Below are 22,984 nucleotides of genomic sequence, written 5' to 3'. Positions count from 1 at the left end.
TAATAAATACTCTAAATATAGAATTTAAGGCTCGTGCTACTGTATCAGATTATTTCATCTTTGACAGATCATAGTCCTCAGACACAGCAGTGACAACACACCCCGACAGCAGTAATGAAAGTTCCAATGTTACACTGAACGAAGCAAAGAAAACTAGCAAAGCAAGTACAAGTTGCCTGAAAAGTAAGTCAACACATAGTCATTTACTACTAGTATTGTTCAAAGTGTGTTTGAAGTAGTGAATAGTATCTGTCTTATGTTTGGTTAGCACAGAGAGGCTGAGTTTGTTGTGTTGTGTGTCTGTTTGATTGACAGGTATGGAGGAGAGAGCTGTCAGGATAGGGCAGAGGAAAGCCGAGGTTGATGAAAGGAGAAGAAAACGAGAGGAAGAGAGATTAAATAGTAAGTGTAGGGTTGATGTAAGAAAGAGGAGAGTAAGGGGAGAGTGAGAGGCAAGGATAGAAGACAGTGCTTAGTAGAGGATGGATAAAGTGTGTGTGTTAGGATTGAAGGCAAGGGAGAGATTACAACTAGACGGATCCATTGCCTTCTACAAGCTTGTCATCTTAGCTGCATCTTTCCCATTATACAGGCACAAATCAAAGAGGCAGAAGAGAAATGAAGACTGGAAGAAGAAGCCGAGAAAAGAAAGCTAAGATTGAAAGAGTTAGAGAAGAAAGGAGGCTGGCCAAACAGGTAGGTTAAGTAATTTCATGTAATTTTATTTGCTGGATTCATCCTTCAGAAGTCGTTTAGGTCCTCTCTGGGATGAAAACACCACTGGTCATAAGTCCAAAGATGTTTCAAATCAGGCTGGATGATTGATCTTCTCAAGTAACCGACCAAACAATCAATCAATCAATCTCCTATTATTATCTGTACCATAATAATGATTTTGCCAACTACTTGAAAACCTCAATCAGTTGAAAATATTTTCAATATTATGGTTTTCTACAGGCAAAATGCATACAATTACTGAAACCAAAATAAAATTTTATGTTTATGGAGTAATTTTATACAAGAAATGCCACAAAAAGGTGTTTAGCTAGTTTGACATTTTGGGTTAAAGGCATTTATTTGATCATGATCCCAAACTCTCACTGTGTTGAGAAGTCAAATTTTTACCCATAATGCAACCAACGCCAACCCCCTGCACAAGACAAAAGCTATTAAAGGTAGCAAAAACTTTTATTCACAAAGTTGTAAAGACATGCCATGTGTATTTGCACAGTGAATCAATAACACATGATCAAAGCCAGCAATGTTCTGTGTTTGCTTGTTTTTTTGCAGAAAGAAGAAGAGAAGCAGGAGAGACTGGATCAGATAAAGAGACAGAATAGCAAGGCAGATGAACACTACAGACAAACACTGCTAAGAAACAAAGGACTGGCACCATGGTTGAGACTTGTACAGATATCCAGACACAACATGCAGATTGCTATAGATCATCATAACATGGTATTGATACAGAAATGTTTTACTCCATGGAAAGAGATAACACAGGACACTGTACAAGAGAAACAACGCTTGGCAGATGAGATGTACAACTGTATCCTTGTCAGGAGAGCATTGGCATCATGGAGACGGGTCAGTCATTTCTCTGTCTTCTTGAAATTTTATTTTTGAAATTTACTTTTAATGAGCCAAAATCATTTTTATAAGCCCTTATTATGCAAGAAATGGCAAACAGATATTTGTTTGGGGCAAAAATTACACAAGCCCTGAATGTGAATGGGTGTTTTATTCAACAAACATTGTACAAGAAAACCAATCTAACAGGGATATTTTTATTTTCATTTGACAGTATGGTCATTTACAGTCCATTCAGCTGCAGAAAGCAAGGAAACATTACTCCTACACAACCAAGGTGAAATATTTCAAAGTTTGGCAAGACTACACCACAGAGGAAAGACTGTCTATGATGAGAAAGGAAGAACTAGCAACTGAACACAATCAGTAGTGAGTTACAAAATCCATTTTGTCTGCAATTTAGTGTAATCATGATAGAGTCAGACAGCTGGAGTATAATAGTTAACAGTTCTCTAGTCTGTTGGCCTCCCTCATTATCTCTTAGAACTGTACTGATTCCATATACAGAGGGCAAAGGTCAAAGGTCAAAAGAGCTAAATACATGTATACATATCAAACAGGGACACAGTGCTCCATTCTGTACATTTTGTGTTTGCTTACAGTCAACACTCTGTAGTTTTACAAAAACTTTGACCTCATTAGACTTATCACGTGATGAATTCAATAATTTGCTTTGATAGATTTCCCCTTGATAATTAGAAAACAATATGGTACAGTGGTCATTGAGGACCTGTTATTTTCATTGTTTTAATGTACTAATCCTTTTGCACTTCAGTATTTAGGTTAATTGCTTCTCTTGTGTTTCAAGTAACAGTTACTGAAATTTCAATGGAGTCTCTGATGTAAAATGATAATAATAGTTTTGTATCCAGGAAACAGCACATACAGTCATCACACACACCCAACACTCTATGTTATCACCTCTGACCTTTTACATCACACTGTGTTTTTATCCTTCACAGTCGAATCGTGAAGACAGCTTTCAGTGCATGGAGGAGATACCCACAGGTTGTGAAAGAAGAAGAAAGACGTCAGAAGAGGATGGAAGAAATGAGAAAGAAAGTTCAGTCTATACTTCCAGACTTTGGTGTATCATAGCATTCAATGATCTGTTCAAGACCTTTTATACCTGAAGAGGGCGCTCTGCCTATTCCAGTGAGGTCAACTGCTGGACCTTGGGTGTTACAGGTCATGACCTTCGATTAAATTTATGACAGAGCAGTAAATAGTAACAGCACATGATGATAAGCTTTACTGAATGCAAAATGAGTTGTTGTCAATGTTCAACATTGTCCTCTAAAAGAGCTCCGTTCAACAAATGTTACTTTTCTGCCAGGTTTTTCCTGTATTCAGAAGTTTTGGTACGCAACATTTTTTCACAAACAAGAACTGTACCTGGATAATTAGTGATTAATATGTCTGGTTCCTTCAACTATAATCAGTCAAAATGATGAGTGTCAGGTTTTTTCCTCCATTTTATTGAAATATACCAGTATGTCCTATTTTTATCAACAGTGTATGGAACAGTGCCTTTATTTTATATTTCCAAGAGGACTTTCATTTACATGCACAGTTACGTATTTCATCATTTCTGTACATCAGTCAGTGGTAACAGAATTTTAAATATGGTTTTGATATTAATTGTTCACAAAACATAATTTTTTTCGGTGGCAACAAGCAGTTGAGCTCAAGACCAAAGTAAAAAATGAAAGCATTTCATGTCATTCTGTGAAAAAGATATCTACAATATATGCAGCTCATTTATCCGCCAAAACACATAGAATAGAAGCTTGAGAGAGATGATAAAATCAGCTGATAGAAGGTAAAGATTTTTTTACTTTCATTCAGAAATTTAGACTTTTCAGAAAGAAATATATAAAATATTCAATTTGAAAGACACCAACGTCAAAAAAGAGTCAGAATTATTGTTGCTCAGCTGTTACTTTATTTTATTTTACTGATGTACATTATTTATTTTGTGTGACATAGATATTTTGTCGAGGCTGAAATATGCTGAAATACAAAATACAACCATAAAATACTATATACATTAGTTGAGAGAAATAAATATTTATTTTTTACAAAATGCATGTTTGGTGTTTTGTTGCATTTCTTCCTCTGAAAGAATGAAGACAGTACGACATGTAGCAATGTATGAACTTTGTTTCTATTTTTTTAAACCTTTGTGTGCAAATATTACTTATCACAAAAATACAAACAACTGAGTATGAACTGTGACTATTGATCTGCATGGAGTGATCTAATTACTGTTTATTTGAGTATTCCTATAGTCCATCTTCTTTATGTACAATTTTCAAAGTAAATTTAGTATTATTGAACATTTCTTATGTTAAACATTTATTCAGATTTGGAAGAAAAATCTCTCACAGCATGACATAGCTCTCTTTGTTTTTTGTTTGATTTGCATTGTACATGTCTTTTAGTGTTTATGGAAGAAAGATGTGTCAATCAGATCATGGACTGAATTGAAACTTGAGACAAATGAACCTTTGCATATGGTGTCTCCTTAGTGCTAAAAACTATTCCAAACTTTCAAATACAAGATTTCTGTAAATGTTTTCAAAAACATCCAACCATAGCATTCAATAATTAATCATACACAACAGATGAATTACCTGAAAAATTTCACAAATGATTAAATGCTCTATTCTAGAAAAGACTAATCCACAAATGATGAAAATATCAGACCAATGTATTGATTTCAACAAACATGAAACATGAAAAGTATTTACAAGAATTATATGGAGTATTTTTAAAACATTTAGGGAGAATGTCCACTATAAATCCTTCCAAAATATCCACAGCATATGCAGATACATCTTTGGTGAAGAAAAATTTACAGCAATTATTAAAATATGCAAAAGAAACATGCAGTGTTTTCTGTTTTTATATTGAATATCTGTATCTATCATATCAATAAAAGTTCTACCAGTAGATTCAGAATATACTTTTCTTCTAATATCTCTATCTAACTATACAAGAAGGATTTGCTCAAAAATAGATATTTTACTAATGCATCTCAATGTCTGTTGAAACTGACCACTTAAAATGAAACTTTAAACGAACACTTTTGATTCAAGAGACAAGATTTAAATCAAACTCAATAAAGCATAGAGTTGCATTTGAAGTAGATTTGGTTATGTAATAGTAATGCTTCAGAATTTTATACATGAAAAAAACAGCATGCAATGTTGAAGGATAGTATCGTTCGCTGGACATTTTTTTTGAACTTGGAAGGTGTTGGATAACGAAGGAAACATTTTTAATGTTTGATCATATTTAATTTTAAAACAACTTTTAATCTATCGAATATGACAAATTTTATGTTTCTTCATGGTGTTGCCTTGTTGCCTTATGTTTTCTACGTGATCAAAATGTATCGTTTTCACCATAGCGTACGCACAGATTAAAGTTTGCAGCTCCATCGTCACAACATTCGCGGAAAGATGTTAACTGTATATTCAACAAGCTTGCGATGGAGCTTCAACACGTGGAACTGCCTGTCGCTGTATTGGAAATACTTGTTATGGCGCCCTCTTCCAAACGAATGTAAATGCAAAACGACTTACGCCTTATGAGGGCGATAGCACTGAGTCACATGTTTCATAATTGAGTTCATGACCGACAGATCGTGTCGGCTGTCCTTCGTTTACTTTCCGTAAACGTTTATATTTGGAATATACCATCGACATCGGATTGGACTATCTAGCACATATTATGCAGGAGTTATCACAGGATATACAGGTAATGTTTTACAAGTACATTTCACTGACAAATGAACCGTACCGGTCGTTTGTCTCTGGTGTAATTGAGATCTGATGGTTTGTCAGGACAGTCCAATACACAATCTCATCAAAATATTCCATTGTTGTGAGTTTGGAAAATCATTAAATCGCCGGTTTTGCTTTGCATGTAACCCGTCAATCCGTACAAAGTACGGAAGTCAGTTTTTAATCCGAAAACCATTTTGACAATTTCAATGATTGAATTTTAAACACTGCATTTTCAAGAATAAATTGATTGTTTTCATTCATTCATTATGATTCATCAAAAGTTACTCATATTTTTTTCACAAAAAATTCTCATCATGGATTCTGGTCACTATAGACAAGTCTAGCGATTCATACACAATAAAATTTTAGCCCACACTTGATGTCTAAATTTTGTAATTTTACCAAAAATTGAGAAATTCTTATCATGACTAACTTTACTTGGCATTCCAGTGACGTCACCAATTCAAACTGCTCATTGCAATCAATGCATTTATGAAAATGTCAGAAATTTTTCACCTAAATTTTTAAAACTTGGTTTCCAGTTACCATAAACGTGTCCATCAAGTTGTGAACAAGAAATTTTTAGCCCACACTTGATGTCTAGAATTCCTGGATTTTGAGAAAAATGGAGAAAACCTACTGACCTACTTTACTTGAAGTCAACAAAACAATCGATGACGTCACCGGTGAAGACCGTCCATTGCTTTCAATCACAGTCCCTCTGTGTTTCAATGCATTTTCAAAAAATTCCTGAATTTTTCACCAAAATTTTCACAATTCTGATCCGGATGCACATGAAGTTCTGTGTCGAGTTGAGGACAAGAGATTTTTAGTCCAAACTTGGGGTGTAGGATGTGAAAAATGTGTTAAAAATGGTGATATTTTGATGAGATTGTAATGCATATCTATGTTGATACAGAGTATACTCTGATTGGTGGACGGACCGAGACGGCCACGATGTGAGAGCAATTGTTGTTGTGATGTCATCATTGACTGCAATGAAACATGGTAAAACCATTCACCTTTAAATAATACACAATCCAATTGTCCATCAGATCTCAGTTTTACAATGCCATTCCACTCTGTTGTACAAATATAAATATTGCCGTGTGAATCAACATCCAAGCCTTGTGAATACTTTAACTTATCATTGCGATATGAATTCAGAAAATTCAAATCAGAATCTAAAACATGAATGACATGTCTATTGTAGTCTGACACTAAGAGATGGTTGTTGCTAGTAGCCATTACAGAGTATGGATCACTGAATCGATCACTGACTCTTGCACAAGTTTTCCATCTTTGATGTTGTATTTGATCAAACTTTTACCTTTGCTGTCAGTGACAAAAATAAATGCTGCCATTACAGTAATGCTCCTAACCTCAATGTCTGCACTTTGGGGAATAATTTGAATAATTTTTTTATTTTGGTCACAAATAATTATTTGGTTATTACCGATGTCAGTGATAAAGAAGTGACCATCAGGGGATATGGCCACATCCCATGGTTTGAATTTTTTCTTAAACTGACCATCAAATCTGATAATTTCTATGACCACCTTATTCTTATTGAGTATTTGTATGCGATGGTTTTCTGTGTCACAGATCACAAGCTGATCTCCATGCCATGCCAGACCTTTGGGTTCATTAAACTGTCCTGGCTCTGTACCAGACTCATCACTGCCCAATATCTGCAATGTCCATTTGTGACCTGTGGAGTAAAGAAGAGGTCAAAAGTCAATATTATTCACAGGAGCTGCAGGTAAGTTTATTTTCTTTTACCAAGGAAAGTATTGATGTGAAAATTTTCTGCTGACATTGAAATTTCTCTGGCACAGTGAAAACTCTTTTATGTTACCAAACCTGAAATGCAATAGCAACAATTTTCTTACATATTTAGGTCTAGATTGTTTCTACTCTTCACTGCACCACAAGGCTCAAAGCTGAAATCAATGTTTAGGTGTCACAAAATGTCATGCATGATTGCAACTAAAGGTTAGGGGCTGCGGGCAAGTTGTATCTATACTTGCTTCAAAATTCAGCCTGATAATATTACCGGTATAAAAACAGAATAAAATAAAAATCCGAATAATTTATCAAAAATAAACACAAGGGTAAAATAAGTTATTTTCTCCTTGATTTTTGAAGTTAATCATTCTTGACAGTTTAAAAATTATGCTAATTGTCCTCTGCTTTTCACCTCAAAAATTCTGAGAGCAGAGAGCAAAAATGCTACATTGTTTGCTGTTCACTTCTCTTCCAAAATTGATCATTCTAGTGGTCAAGAAGTTGACATATATTTATCAAATAATCCACGTTATCTGATATAATATTTGAAGGCACACTTTATGTTGTATTTTGGTACTTTTTGAAGAGTTTGTTGAAATACTCTTTTCATTCGTTTTCTAAATATAGAGGCCATGTACATGTATGAGTTCAAAAGTAGTAAACTACCTAAGGTCAGACAAAAGACACTGTTTTTCTGAATTTTTTCTTGCAAAACAACTGTGTCAACAAGTCAACTTCTATATTTGGACATCATATTTTATGATTTCATGACAATGAATGCTCAATTGACAGTATCCAGCATGCAACAGAAAAAGATACAAACACCAAATTTTGTTTTCATTGAATTTATCCACAGTTCCCAATGAAATGTTAGAATTAATGTTACACTATAGCTTATACTTTTGATAATTTTACAGTATTTGTTGTTTCTTATCTGGTTTCATGGTCACATCTCTCCACCCATACACTTGAATAGTCTGACTCAAAGACCATTGATTTCTAAGGTGACATTTGACCTGCACTGCTGAAAGGGGTTGGAAACATTGAACATTTAGAAATAAATAGTGTTCAGCTTGTGACAATCCCTGTATCCAGATTGATATCGATGACTGGAATTTAATTTAATTTTTAATTTAGTTCAATTATTTCCTATTAAGGTAGAATGCACCTCGGGGACAGATATTCGGAATCTCAAACTTTTACAATTTTTTTTCTGATATGCCACTTCCCCCACTTGTGAGGGTTCATTTTAGAGCTCTTGGTGTAAGAAAACTTATCATTAGCTTAGATTTTCAAAAATAGCAAATTTTATTTATCTCCAAAGATTGAACACAAGGATTTCGGCCATTTTGAATGTCAAATATTGGTAAATCTTTGGTACTTTGTTTCTCTAGTACCAAATTTTGCACAGTCAGGGCTGTCAATGTTTTCTGAATAGAAGGGTACAAGTGAAAGAACAGGAGGGTACAGCCTTGTGCGGAGCGAAGCGAAGAAAGGCGTGCGCGCTGAAGCTGAAGCTTTTCTAATTATTCATCTTCAATTGGTGGCCTGTGGTGGCACTTTTGAGGGCAATTTACTGTCATGTTTATTACTATAACTGAAGTATAAAAAGCAACATGAAATTGAATCTTGTGAAATAAAATTATGAAAGACAAACAGAAGTATTACAGAGTTTATATGTTTATTGATACACCAGGTTATTATTATTTGCATACAAATTCTGTTGAATTACAACCATAAAATCTGAACCATAATCAGAATCACTGGAGTACTCATCTAAGCCCAAGGCTTGTATGGCAGTACCAGCTGACAATACCCCAATATTGTGTGATTCTCAGGCTGATGAAACAGTAGCTTCAGAAACTACATGTACATCTGCAATACTATTTCTTCAGATGTAGCTTTAGAAACTACACCTGCAGAAACTATTTCTTAAGAAAACATCTGCAGAAAGTAATTCAATATTGTAATATGTTCCCATTCAAAAACAGCTAATCGTATTAGAATTTAAAAAAATCTTGTCCCCACTGCAACACTGATGTCATAACAGCACGACAAAAAATTCCGATCTACGTCTGGTTGATACTGTAATTTTATTTTGTCTGTTTCAAGACCTCTCCTCAGAGTTACCGGCTATGAATTTCCAGTGTGAAAATTTACAAATGTTATGGGGTAAATACGAGACCATTACCAGAGACAATTTGAGTAGACGCTACGTCATACAAACAATTACAATACTAAAGTTTACATCCGCTAATGAAATTGCGTGGCTTCGTTGTTCGTCGGCCTCTCAATCGACAAGATGAGAATATGTTGATTTATTTAGGTAGTAAATCCTTGCGCGTGAAAGTTAACGATCAAATATTTTCTCCTGATGACTATCATAGTATCTATTCTGATATCCCTCACAGTAGTCAGAGTTTTGTCGAAACTCACGCCGGCCAAGTGGGTAAGCTCACTACATGCATGTTATATCCATATTCAAAACATGTACCGCCTCACGTACGTGCAAGATACCGCGAAAGTATATAGTCAAGCCTAGCTAAATTTTGTGATTGCCCTAAACATTAAAAATGTTGGTCTTGGTAAATGATTTTGAAGGATCGGAATACCGATATTTGCTTTTGAGGAAAGATTTCGGATGTCGGAATATTTATCAAACTTCAATACTCAGGCCTTCGAAACAACCACAGTACACAGCATGTACTACCGTATGAATACATTTCATAGAACGGCAGCTTGGTGCAAACAAATTCAGTGGTAGTCAAAACTCACTAAAAATTGTGTCAATCCCCACAAAGTTTTTTTTTGCGCTGAGTAAACGATTCTTACTGATTGTAAAGAGTGTTCACGATCTGCAAACGGGAAAACAAATCAAAAATTCCAGTCGCTAAATACACGTAATGCTATGGCATTTTGCTCAGACGCGGCGTGAAATCACATTGCATGCTATACCATTGATGGATTGAACCCCCGATCACTGAAATTCCTCAGGAAAATAAAATGATTTACAAATATTGACATTACTTTTATATCCAGAGCTAGTGTAAGCCTCTCGGGGTCTTTTTTGGACCCATAAATCCAACGTGGCTGTCGACTTTCGTAGCCATATCGATCGTGTACGTCCGAAAACAAATCAGAACACGTAAAGCTTTTTGACAGTACCGATTGAAACCAATCAGAAATCGGCTACCAACGAGCCTTAGGGGCTGCGCCTCTGTAGCACAGCGCAGCCAACGGTAGAATTTGGACAGGCAAGAATTCATAACGTGTGTAAAGATCATTATTGCAGGCCTTGAATAGGGAAAACAGGCGGCGGCAAGCCCTGTGTCAGACGGCGATTTGCCGCCGGTGACCGGCTATAATTGACAGCCCTGCACAGTGACCCCAGATTTTCATTTCTGATTTTGAAAGAGAATGGTTGAAAGATTCCTTGAGGAAAGTTTGAATAAAAATGGCACTTACTACATTAACAACAATTAGGCATATTATAAATGCAATAAAGATAGAGTTTGCTCAGTGAGTGATAGGCTTTAAAGTGTGCGCAGAGGCAGAACAAGAAAATGTAAAAATGACACAGAACAAAATGCTGAAAAAAGTACAGCTTTACAACTGTTGTCCCTTAATTTTCCTCACAATGACACATAATGCTTGAAGTCTTTTATTTTCACTGCTTGTTTGGACGTCATTACCACCGTGCTGATACATTTAAGACTGTCTGACAACACTGTACTGTCATGTGAGTGGTTTTGTATTGTGATCATCAAGGAGACTGTTTTGCATTCTCAAAGAGTAATCTGATTTCATCAAAAGTTGTTGCACTGTAGTTAACCCTTTTCCTGCCAGACAGTAATAACTATCACTTCCCCATCAGCCAAGTCAGTAAAAAGAGGTACTGAGCCAAAACATGATGTATTTTCACCCACTTGGCTTGGTATGTTATAGCATCTTTTGTCCACAAAAAATCAACTTTACAGTATTATGTTTTCAACAGCCTTCAAATGTACAGTATTATGTTAAAATACATCATATGGAATATGTTGTGTTTCATTAATTTTAACCATTTTGACCTGGTGGTGAAATATGGACTTGGCAGGAAAAGGGTTAAACATCTCCATTGGACAACTGTCATGAAAATTATGTCAGCTTGGAAACAGGCTCAATTGAATTGTTCTTAAACAAAGTCAGTCACATAAATAAGAAGTATTTTTTATTAATGATCAATTTCTTTTGTATAACCAAATTATTTTTGATACCATGAGTAAGATTACAAAGACTAGTCTGAAATTTTGTAATCACTTCATTACGAGTTTATTATTTCATAATTTTTGAACACTTTAATGGAACCTAGAGGATTACATGGCAATTTTTGAACATAGTAAGTTAATTTTGACCAAGTTTTCTTGAAAAACTGAAGTCATATTTGTTTATTTGCAGTCACTTTACATCACTGTCATTTTCCAGACAGTTGAACGAGACAAGTAGAACAGTTAGATTACAAAGAGACAGGTATGTGTTAATTACTCTTTTCTGTGTTTGTTTGACATTTTACAGACGCTCGCAGTCACACTGTAGTCACATTATGGAGCATTATGTACTTTTTGTCCTGGCTGTCCAGGTTTTGTAATTTACCGATAGCAAACTTCTTTGGATGAATCGAGGTCACAGAGACCTTGGCCATGTCTACTACGGTACATAAGCTACACGTCTTTTTCTGTGGTCTCATATCACCCCCATACTACAGTAGCACGTCAACACTACCGGTACACCAATGAAAGCCTATTCCACCTCATACTCACATGCATGCCATGACATACATATTGTACTTGCTCGACAACCAATCTAGCTGGTACCTACATGTAGTTGGATCATCACCCATCAGCCACCTGCAGTGCTAACTTTCTCCTCATCATCGGCACAGTGTACCTAGCCATTTTAACTCCCGCCACACTGATGTTCACAACTGACAAATTCCCTCTTACCCACCACCATTAATACCCCATAAAATACACCCAAAAACAAACAAACAAGGGAGCTACCACACTATATTAGAGATTGTCATATTTTCCACTGGAATTTCAATTGCTTTTAATTAAGTTGTATGGGGTTGCTGATGCGGATCCACAGGGACCAATGTACCACATGGCCCCATGTTTAGTATGATCCCACAATGCGTTTGTGCTTTCCTCCAGCCTGCTATGACACCATGCATCCCAACTTTGGTAGTAAGTGTTTCCTTGGTAACATGTTGCCCTCCCTTGAGGTCATAAATCAAACCTGTGACTGAAATTCTCTGATAGACTGCTACGATGCCTTGATAAAGTGCTGTGACTCCTGCCAAAACGTTTTTCTGTGTGTCATGGCTTTGCCTTACTCCATATAAGAATTCACTTGTCAACAATAACAGTCAACATGTGTAGCAGAACATGTTCAGTTGACAAGCCTAACACTACCAAAATATGTTATACATGTTCTACACCATGCTAAACATGTTCCATAGCAAATTTGGTGTAGCACCATAAACTGCAGTTAACATTAAAACAAAATAAATCAAAAAATCATCAAAAGTTACAGCTGCTGGCCTTTTAAACCAGTTTCCCTCTGCACAGGTCACCATGGTTGTTAAGTGAGGAAGGCAAAGAAACAGTTGAAAACTTGATTTAATTTCTGAAGGCGGACTTATACACAAGATATTTAACTCACTGCTAGCATCTCCATGGGCAATTCAGCAGTAACACAATCAGGTGTAATGCATGTTACAGGTTTACAAGACAAGTCACCCAGCAACTTGTCATGTCCTTGTAAAAGCAAATAGAGTGCATGTTTTGTATGGGTCAAAGGTCAAGCTATTACCTGACTCTCTGGAAAGTACACAATAAATAGTACATATACAATACTGTGTACAGTTGCTAAAGAAAGCACATACAATCAATTAGATAAGACAGATACCTATGGCTGGCCCGATGATGTCATGCATGGATATGTCATATGTCAAAGATTGTTCTGGATGACACACCACTGTGTGAACATGAAGCAAATCATCCAAATAAAAACATATGGATGTCAGTTTTTCAGCCAACATGGCTTAACCTCCCAAGGGTATGCAAATCATGCAAACTAGGCAATTTGTGTTTTATTGTTGTGTTGCTTGTTGGGTTTCTTGAGTTGCTTTGTGTATCTTGCTTTCCAGAGTTTTATTTTAGTAACTTTAGGAAAGATCAGGTTCTCTGCTGTTACTATGGTGATGTTGATCAGCCCATCTTTCAGACACTCAGTAACTTTTGAGATTGTTCTACACAGGTGTAAGTTTTCTTAATGTACCGGTACATGTACGGTATATCATACATCCAAAGTGCAGAGTAAAGCATACCAGGTACAAGATATTGCCTTCCAGTTGAAATAATTTTTTAGCTATGCTGCTACAGTAACTATTCAATTTGTAAATGTCAGTTTATCCAGATACTTGAATTCTTTTATTTCACCAGAAATAGAACCAAATTGTAAACAACTTTTCACCATGAGGAACCAAGTGGGCCATCGAGTGCAGTATTATACATGTATGGTAAGTAACCATGGTGATACTATTCAGATCTTGTTTTTGGCATTTCTTATGTTTTGTGCAATTTTGAGTGACCTAGCTAAATCACTCCCATCTCTAGGCAATACATGATTGGTTTGTATTATTTTTCATCTGTAATTGAGAATAAACACAGACCAGGTACGGTGGTTTGTAAAATGACTGGTTTCCATCCTCATCAATCATATGTAACAGTCGCTGAAAATGGATTGATTTCATTGTCATTTAATTTGAAATAAATCTTTTTATGTAACATGTGATTATCCTTTCACACATTCTGACTGGCTGCCATTTTAATTGGTGTGACTCTGTATGCAGTGTTGCCAACGGTGAGAACACCACTGTGTACAGTGATGTGAGAACACTGCTGTGCACAGTGATGTGAGAACACCGCTGTGTACAGTGATGTGAGAACACCGCTGTGCACAGTGATGTGAGAACACCGCTGTGTACAGTGGTGTGAGAACACCGCTGTGTACAGTGATGTGAGAACACTGCTGTGTACAGTGATGTGAGAACACCGCTGTGTACAGTGATGTGAGAACACCGCTGTGTACAGTGATGTGACAACACCGCTGTGTACAGTGATGTGAGAACACTGCTGTGCACAGTGATGTGAGAACACTGCTGTGTACAGTGATGTTAGAACACTGCTGTGCACAGTGATGTGAGAACACTGCTGTGTACAGTGATGTGAGAACACTGCTGTGTACAGTGATGTGAGAACACCGCTGTGTACAGTGATGTGAGAACACCGCTGTGTACAGTGATGTGAGAACACTCGCTGAGTTCAGTGATGTGAGAACACTGCTGTGACAGTGTACAGTGATGTGAGAACACTACTGTGTACAGTGATGTGAGAACACTGCTGTGTACAGTGATGTGAGAGCACTGCTGTGTACAGTGATGTGAGAACACCGCTGTGTACAGTGATGTGAGAACACTACTGTGTACAGTGATGTGAGAACACTGCTGTGTACAGTGATGTGAGAACACCGCTGTGTACAGTGATGTGAGAACACCACTGTGTACAGTGATGTGAGAACACCACTGTGTACTACCGGTACAGTGATGTGAGAACACCGCTGTGTACAGTGATGTGAGAACACCGCTGTGTACAGTGATGTGAGAACACCGCTGTGTACAGTGATGTGAGAACACTGCTGTGTACAGTGATGTGAGAACACAGCTGTGTACAGTGATGTGAGAACACTGCTGTGTACAGTGATGTGAGAACACCGCTGTGTACAGTGATGTGAGAACACTGCTGTGTACAGTGATGTGAGAACACCGCTGTGTACAGTGATGTGAGAACATGTACTCAACAGGGATGTGAGAAAACTGCTGTGTAGAGTGATGTGAGAACACAGCTGTGCACAGTGATGTGAGAACACAGCTGTGCACAGTGATGTGAGAACATGTACTCAACAGGGATGTGAGAACACAGCTGTGCACAGTGATGTGAGAACATGTACTCAACAGGGATGTGAGAACACTGGTGTGTACAGTGATGTGAGAACACTGCTGTGTACAGTGATGTGAGAACACTGCTGTGTACAGTGATGTGAGAACACCGCTGTGTACAGTGATGTGAGAACACCACTGTGTACAGTGATGTGAGAACACTGCTGTGTACAGTGATGTGAGACCACTGCTGTGTACAGTGATGTCAGAACACTGCTGTGTACAGTGATGTGAGACCACTGCTGTGTACAGTGATGTGAGAACACGTACTGCTGTGTACAGTGATGTGAGAACACCGCTGTGTACAGTGATGTGAGAACACCGCTGTGTACAGTGATGTGAGAACACTGCTGTGTACAGTGATGTGAGAACACTGCTGTGTACAGTGATGTGAGAACACTGCTGTGTACAGTGATGTGAGAGCACCGCTGTGTACAGTGATGTGAGAGCACCGCTGTGTACAGTGATGTGAGAACACCGCTGTGTACAGTGATGTGAGAACACCGCTGTGTACAGTGATGTGAGAACACCGCTGTGTACAGTGATGTGAGAACACTGCTGTGTACAGTGATGTGAGAACACCGCTGTGTACAGTGATGTGAGAGCACCGCTGTGTACAGTGATGTGAGAGCACCGCTGTGTACAGTGATGTGAGAGCACCGCTGTGTACAGTGATGTGAGAACACCGCTGTGTACAGTGATGTGAGAACACCGCTGTGTACAGTGATGTGAGAACACCGCTGTGTACAGTGATGTGAGAACACCGCTGTGTACAGTGATGTGAGAACACTGCTGTGTACAGTGATGTGAGAACACTGCTGTGTACAGTGATGTGAGAACACTGCTGTGTACAGTAATGTGAGACCACTGCTGTGTACAGTGATGTGAGAACACTGCTGTGTACAGTGATGTTAGAACAGTACTCTGTCTGTAAGCTGTGTAACTTTGACACAATGTTTTATTTTTGCAGACATTATTTAATGGACCTGTAGCTTTAACAGTTTTTTTGTTGTCATTACATTTTGTTTTGTATCAAAAGCAACATGTCGCTCTATTCCAAGAAGCCTGTTAAAACACCAAGTGTTCATTTAGCTTGTCAGTACAGCCTTGATATGTGCAAAAATGTACTGTTATTGTACACACTTGAATTCATGTTGGACCAGAATTCACCTTTTAATGATAATAATGCAGTCTACAGATGTACAGGTTGAGTAGACATATACTTTTTGGGTCACCAGGAACAAAAATCTGCATGAAAACAAAAACTGAAATTTAGAAAAAAAATGATGTGTGTTACATCTGAACATTTTCTTTTTGCAGAGAGAAATATATAATAAACATGTCATCCCAATTTTCCTGTGGACAATTTCAATTTTACCATGATAGAAAAACAATGGATGGGAAAATCTATGGAGCCAGGTTAAAGATGACGGCAAACAGCTAACTACTTTAAGGCCGAGTTACTGGTACATGAGACAACTTGATGGACAACGTAGCAAGCAATACAGCAAATGGAGTGCGTGTTTAAAAAGTCCACATGGCATGTACATGATGTAGGTCAAAGGTCAATCTAAAACCTGATCGTTTGATCTGCGATGGTGAGTATATGGAGGATACTATATAAGCCTATTCACAAAATACCAGGATCTATTCAAAGTACATTTTATACAGCCATGACTTTGTCTGAAACACATCATTTAGGACAATTACATGGGCATAAATCCTCAGGCCAGTATTTTGTGAATAGTCTTAAAATCATGCTCCTTTTTCCCCTTTGCAGTGAATATTACAAGAAAACATGCAGTAAGCATTGAGTACAAAATGGTGAGGTATACTGTGCATGTTTTTAATATACAGTGCGTGTTACCATGTTTTCCCAGTGTTTACCTAAAACCATTGAGGGGTCGAAGGTCAAATAACATCCAATAACACCAAAAGTTATTGTGCTTATTGATACTGAAACTTACTTAATGATGAAACTCTGTTGGTTAAAGACATAGGTGTATAATAATGTAAATAATATGTATTTTTTCAGATGGGATCTGCTGTTTTGGTTGACTTTTTGCAACTCCTCAGTATAACACACCACAAATGTACTGGTGTTACAATTGATTGATTAGATTCAACAGGGACCAAGGGTTAGATGTGTCATAGGCATGTCAAATGTCAAAGGTTGTCGCAAACATTCCAACACAATGCATAACTCCTCCTCCTTTATCTAGGACAGACCAGGATTACTGCCGCTACTATGGCGAGTAACCATGGAACTGTAACATTGATCAGACCGTCGTTCAGACACTTGGTAATAATTCTGATGATAATGGTTTTAACAGATGTAGAGTTGTTGAACATATGGACATCCAAGTGAATAGACAGTACATACGGTACTTAGCTGCCACACATGGCCTGCAATGCAAAGGTGTGCTTTTATGATTCCCTGTTTCCACCATCGCAACATATTCCACAGAAGAATACAGAGTGTTAGAGACTGAGTTCTCTCTTCCCTGTTCATTTCACTGACAACTGTTTAGTTGTCCACTCTTACTGGGACAGTTTTATATTTCAATAGGTTCTCCAAATGCTGAAGAGGAAGAAACATTGATTGCATTTCTAACCAATTTAAGTGTCGTTGTCTACTGGTCCTCTGACCACTGACCTCCAGGTGACCTCTCTACTCATACAATTGCATAATCAGCAAATACAGCATACAGAAGTTTCTATTTGGGCTATTTATGACGCTTTAAGTTCACATTGTTTTGTTGTAATGTTTTCTTTTGAATAGTCTGTTGAGGACTTAATGACATATCATTTGATTACATTTCCAATGAATCACAGAATATCCTAATGGAATAGGTTTATTGTATTTGATCAAGCCATTAATCATGCAACTGAAGGCCAATACTTGGTCTTACAATTAAAGCAAACAAATAACATAAATACTGACTTTTGATTAATCGCGGAAACAATAAAGTGATTTTCAAAAATTGTATGATCTACATTAAATTTGTAGAATTTGAACTTGGTAGAAATATTGAGAACAGTAACAATACAGCAGCTGAGAGTGACACACTGATTAAAACACTACCCTGCTTTAAAACTGGACCACCAAACACAGACTTCTCTTCATTTGACAATGTGTCAAGCATTTGTTTTTGTACATGTAAGGTCTTACTTCAACATTAGCCTAACATGCAGCCATATCTCAAATAACACCACCATCCAGTCTCATGCTCGTGACTTTCCATTAAAACAAAAACAGCTATGATGTCATTCTAATATATATTCCGGGGCGTAAAAATTTCGTTGGTGATGTATGATAATTTGTCATACATTAAACAATAAGTATCAAAAATGTTGACTGATAAATTTACAACTGCTCCTTTTGAGGTTATCATGTGTCATTGATTGCTGTATACATTCATCAGCTAGCTATTTGTCATAAGACATAGTTGATGATATATTCATGAAAATTTAACAATTTTGCACAAATAGAATATCAGCTAGAAGAACAACACAAAATGGTATGTTTGCTTTCCAAACCATACAAACATTCAGATAGAATTCAGTCCTCTTTAATATACACCTTCCAATATTAATTGAAAGTTCCTAAACTTTTTTGTGTCATTTTTTTCATTTGTAATATGTACCGGGGGGTAATGTTTTTTTACTGATAAATATGTCAAAATAATCTATCGTTAAATTGTCAATAGTACTTATGAAATAATAATTGTTGTTCCTTTGTTGTTGCAGCACTAACCACTACACTGAAGACAGAGAACAACAATTAAGACTGGTCACTGGTGCATTGGATTTAACCAAGCTCTCTGAAAGTTTTACCACTACCGTTTTTCTCAACACCAATGAATGAATTATAGGATTCGCTGTACACTCACCTCCATGTCTCCCATCAAGCTTCTTTTTCTGACCAATGTAGCGTTTGGTTCCAATAGGCTTTGGTTCTGTGTTGGATGCTGTTGATCGAACAAAAGTATCTGGTTTTAGTATTTCTGATTCCAGAATTTTTAATATGATTTTAATGAAAGTATAATGACTTCAGTGGAACTTTTTGAGAAGTTAAATTTCAATATCAATGCATTGTACAAGCAACTTGCATCTCTATACATATGACAAATATTATGTAATATTAGTTACATTTTTGACACATTTGATGTTACTTTCAATAAAATGTTTTAAAAGCTTCAAAAAATTACAATTCTTCAAATGCAAAACAGTAGCCACAATAATATAAGCTACTGAAATATTTTTTAGTCCCCACGGACACCGTCCGGGGGGACTTATAGGTTTGGTCATGTCCGTGCGTGCGTGCGTGCGTCCGTCCGTCCGTTCACGCAGATATCTCAGAGATGCCTGAAGCGATTTCATTCAAACTTGGTACAAGGATTACTTCATATGTCATACAGATGCACGTCGATTTGTTTTGTGATACGATACAATATGGCTGCCAGGCGGCCATTTTATTACGATTTTTTCATGTACAGAGCCATAATTCAGGCATGTTTCAACTGATTTTATTCAAAGTTGGTACAAGGACATTGACCAGTGTCATAGATATGCACGTCGATTCTTTTTGTGATACGATCCAATAACCAATATGGCCGCACTGCGGCCATTTTGTTACGATTTTTTCATGTACAGAGCCATAACTCAGGCATATCTCAACCAATTTCATTCAAAATCGGTACAGGGACATTGACCTATGTCATACATATGCACATTGATTTGTTTTGTGATACGATACAATATGGCCACCAGCAGCGGCCATTTTATTACGATTTTTTCATGTACAGAGCCATAACTCGGCATGTTTCTACAGATTTTATTCAAAGTTGGTACAAGGATATTGACCAATGTCATAGCTATGCACATCAATTTGTTTTGTGATACGATCCACTATGGCTTCCAGGCGGCCATTTTGTTACGATTGTTTCATGTACAGAGCCATAACTCAGGCATATCTCAACCAATTTCATTCAAAATTGGTACAAGGACATTGACCTATGTCATACATATGCACATTGATTTGTTTTGTGATACGATCCAATATGGCCGCCAGCTGGCGGCCATTTTATTACGATTTTTTCATGTACAGAGTCATAACTCAGGCATGTTTCTACAGATTTTATTCAAAGTTGGTACAAGGATATTGACCAATGTCATAGCTATACACATCAATTTGTTTTGTGATACGATCCAATATGGCCGCCATGCGGCCATTTTGTTACGATTTTTTCATGTACAGAGCCATAACTCAGGCATATCTCAACCAATTTTATTCAAACTTGGTACAAGGACATTGACCTATGTCATACATATGCACATTGATTTGTTTTGTGATTCGATCCAATATGCATATGGCCACCATGTGGCCATTTTATTACGATTTTTTCATCTCCTGAACTACAACTCTGACATGTATCAAGCGAATTTATTCAAAAGTATTTTTATCACAGACCTAATGAAGAGGACTCTATCCTCTCTGAGGACCTGTAATCAAAGCACACATTAACAAGTGGGGACTGTGTCATCAACGATGACTTGTTTTATATAATTACTGAAAACGAACCCAAAAGACACATATGTTAATTTATCAGTCTCATTGTTTGACATTTTCTACAACCAGTTTTCTGACCTGCATATGCTTACGATTGAGTGCTTGTCAAAGAAAACGTTTGTAGGTACCGTTCCAGAATTGGCTTTTTTCTGTGCTCTTATCATTGTAGTTCTGTATATCATTGTTTTACTACTGGTACTAAGATTCACTTTGAAAATAGGGAGACATTATAGAGGTAAACTTTTATCACACTCGGTATGTATGAAAGACTAACACCATGTCAATCTTTGTGAATAAGAAGTACTGTGTAGCCATTCCAAAACAGATCATGTATGTCATTTCTTGTTATCGGCTGTTGGAAGATAAATTTTGATTATCTTGAGTAATGCTTCCTGACATAAGTATGAGGAGAAACAAAACTTTAACAAAAAAGATCGTAAAACTAATTCCTGTACAGCTGATTTCTTTCGACCACTCTGATATGATGTGTGGTGTACACACCGTGTTCATGGATCCCACCATGTGTATATCTTACATGAACACCAATTGTTAAAATATGTGATGCTGTCTCTGTATACTGTTATATGTTTTAAACGTTGGTCATTGTCATCCCTACTTGACCTGCTGTAAGCAAAATTTCATAAATTTAGATAGTATTATTCCTTATGAGACACTCTGTTATTTGTGTTTGACAAACACAACTCTGGTTCAAGTGTCTAAATGTCTGTATACCATACATCTTTTCAGCAAGGTTGAGTGAAACTGGTTGTGAAAACATTGAAAGTTATTAGTTGATACTGAAAAAATCTTATAAAGTTAATTTTTCTAAAATGTGACTTGCTACTAGTATTATATGAATATGTGTGACTGCAGGAGATGTCGCTAATAAAGATTTTGTTTAGTTAGGGGCCGTCTCAAATTGTCGCAGAAGTTCAAGAAACGAAATTCCTTCGTTTAGAACAAAACCCCCTCCCCCTAAACGAAACTTCAAAAGTGCAAAATGTTCATGTCTGCCTGAGAGTACAATGTTGCATTTTGCTATAGCCCTTAAAGACGTATTCCCCTTGCCCTATTTCAATTAAAGTAACCGATCAGATTTGAATACTAACAGGACATTTTACCGCATAAAAGTTTCATTTTATTTTACTTTCCCTTTTTGCATCTCTTGTGCTGTTCTTTGTCTTTGTGAACACGCAATTTGTACTTGGTAGGGGCGGCAAATAAGCAAGAAACTTTGACAAGGGGGCCCAGGCATGTTCAATCATATTAAGACGACTATGACCAGGTGCATAACAAGTGAGAATAAAGACATCTAGTGGTTAGAGCAGACGCTTATAAATAGCACATTTAAAAATGATACTTTTGTCTTTGTATAATTTGATGGATGAAAGGTTTAGGATACAATGTTACTATCGGTAAATTGTGTTTGGGACACGAACGAGATGGAAAGAGTTAAAAATTTGTTGGCACGAGTGTGCAGTTTTTCTTTAATTTAAAATAAACACGAAACTTGTGATCACAAAATAAAAGTGCGAAAGTGAAGTTCACTAATTGAATGGAGGTCAAACCCCCTCCCCCCATAAACGAATGAATTTCGCTTTTTGAACTTCGGCGACAATCTGAGACGGTCCTTAGAGTCTTCCACTTTCCAGAATTACCAGAGGACATCACAATACACTCAATCCATATTGTATTACCATTACTTGTGCAAGGCAATATTTAGATGTAAAAAGGTCAGTTTTGTAGGATATTAATTTCATGTGGAATAAATAATAATAAAGTTTTTCCATATTTATCGAAGCACATCTCTAATTATAAGTTTATCCCTTCAACAATTTAAAAAATACAGATATTGCAATGCAATATACAGGACTATCAGACAGACATTGTAATTTACCTGGCAAGGCATTATTATAAATAAGTTGAATCGTGTTTTGAAATTTTTGCAGATTGACAGTGTTTTGAATATAACATTCACAGACCTAAGTTTTTGAAAAGTAGGATATGAATGAGATTTGCTTACCTGAATCTCCAGTGACAAATTTTCTAAGTTTACTGAACATACCACCAGAATCGCTCTTCTCTGCAAATGGATGCATAATATTTAGATTTGAAATAATAACTTAACTTTCACAAATACTAGTCTTCTTCAGTTTGCCTCTTGAGGTATAGGGTATATTGATTTGCAAACTATAAACA

General features: G+C 36.7%; 2 protein-coding genes and 1 long non-coding RNA gene across 7 annotated transcripts in view; 2 read left to right on the top strand and 1 right to left on the bottom strand.

Annotated features, from left to right (window-relative positions):
• LOC139125644 (coiled-coil domain-containing protein 191-like) overlaps positions 1–13,734 on the top strand; it is a 218,719-nt gene extending 204,985 nt beyond the window's left edge. Inside the window, exons 1-9 of one of the 3 annotated variants that reach the window (XM_070691741.1) lie at positions 49–183; positions 316–402; positions 593–696; positions 1,291–1,587; positions 1,805–1,959; positions 2,553–5,355; positions 6,990–7,146; positions 11,610–11,681; positions 13,658–13,734. In XM_070691741.1, the coding sequence (XP_070547842.1) occupies positions 318–402; positions 593–696; positions 1,291–1,587; positions 1,805–1,959; positions 2,553–2,688 (777 nt within the window). In that variant the 5' untranslated portion in view covers positions 49–183; positions 316–317 and the 3' untranslated portion in view covers positions 2,689–5,355; positions 6,990–7,146; positions 11,610–11,681; positions 13,658–13,734. Of the gene's footprint in view, positions 1–48; positions 184–315; positions 403–592; positions 697–1,290; positions 1,588–1,804; positions 1,960–2,552; positions 5,356–6,989; positions 7,147–11,609; positions 11,682–13,657 lie in introns of those variants that run through there. The other 2 variants (XM_070691742.1, XM_070691743.1) reach the window with 2 other exon arrangements.
• The window catches only part of LOC139125649 (uncharacterized), a 176,630-nt gene extending 153,710 nt beyond the window's left edge, over positions 1–22,920 (top strand). For all 3 annotated transcript variants that reach the window (XR_011550314.1, XR_011550315.1, XR_011550313.1), the window contains 3 exons: positions 16,534–16,811; positions 17,436–17,632; positions 18,964–22,920. This is a non-coding gene — a long non-coding RNA (uncharacterized lncRNA). The remainder of the gene's footprint in view (positions 1–16,533; positions 16,812–17,435; positions 17,633–18,963) is intronic.
• The window catches only part of LOC139125636 (myosin-2 heavy chain, non muscle-like), a 40,834-nt gene continuing 21,486 nt past the window's right edge, over positions 3,637–22,984 (bottom strand). Inside the window, exons 6-8 of the mRNA XM_070691731.1 lie at positions 22,809–22,868; positions 19,107–19,184; positions 3,637–7,095 (exon numbers count right to left, since the gene is read on the bottom strand). Coding sequence (XP_070547832.1) covers positions 6,632–7,095; positions 19,107–19,184; positions 22,809–22,868 — 602 coding nt within the window. The 3' untranslated portion in view covers positions 3,637–6,631. The remainder of the gene's footprint in view (positions 7,096–19,106; positions 19,185–22,808; positions 22,869–22,984) is intronic.

The sequence above is a fragment of the Ptychodera flava genome (genome assembly GCF_041260155.1).
Source record: "Ptychodera flava strain L36383 chromosome 3 unlocalized genomic scaffold, AS_Pfla_20210202 Scaffold_25__1_contigs__length_14229661_pilon, whole genome shotgun sequence".
Classification (NCBI taxonomy): Eukaryota; Metazoa; Hemichordata; class Enteropneusta; family Ptychoderidae; genus Ptychodera; species Ptychodera flava.
This window is presented reverse-complemented; position numbering and strand designations above follow the sequence as displayed.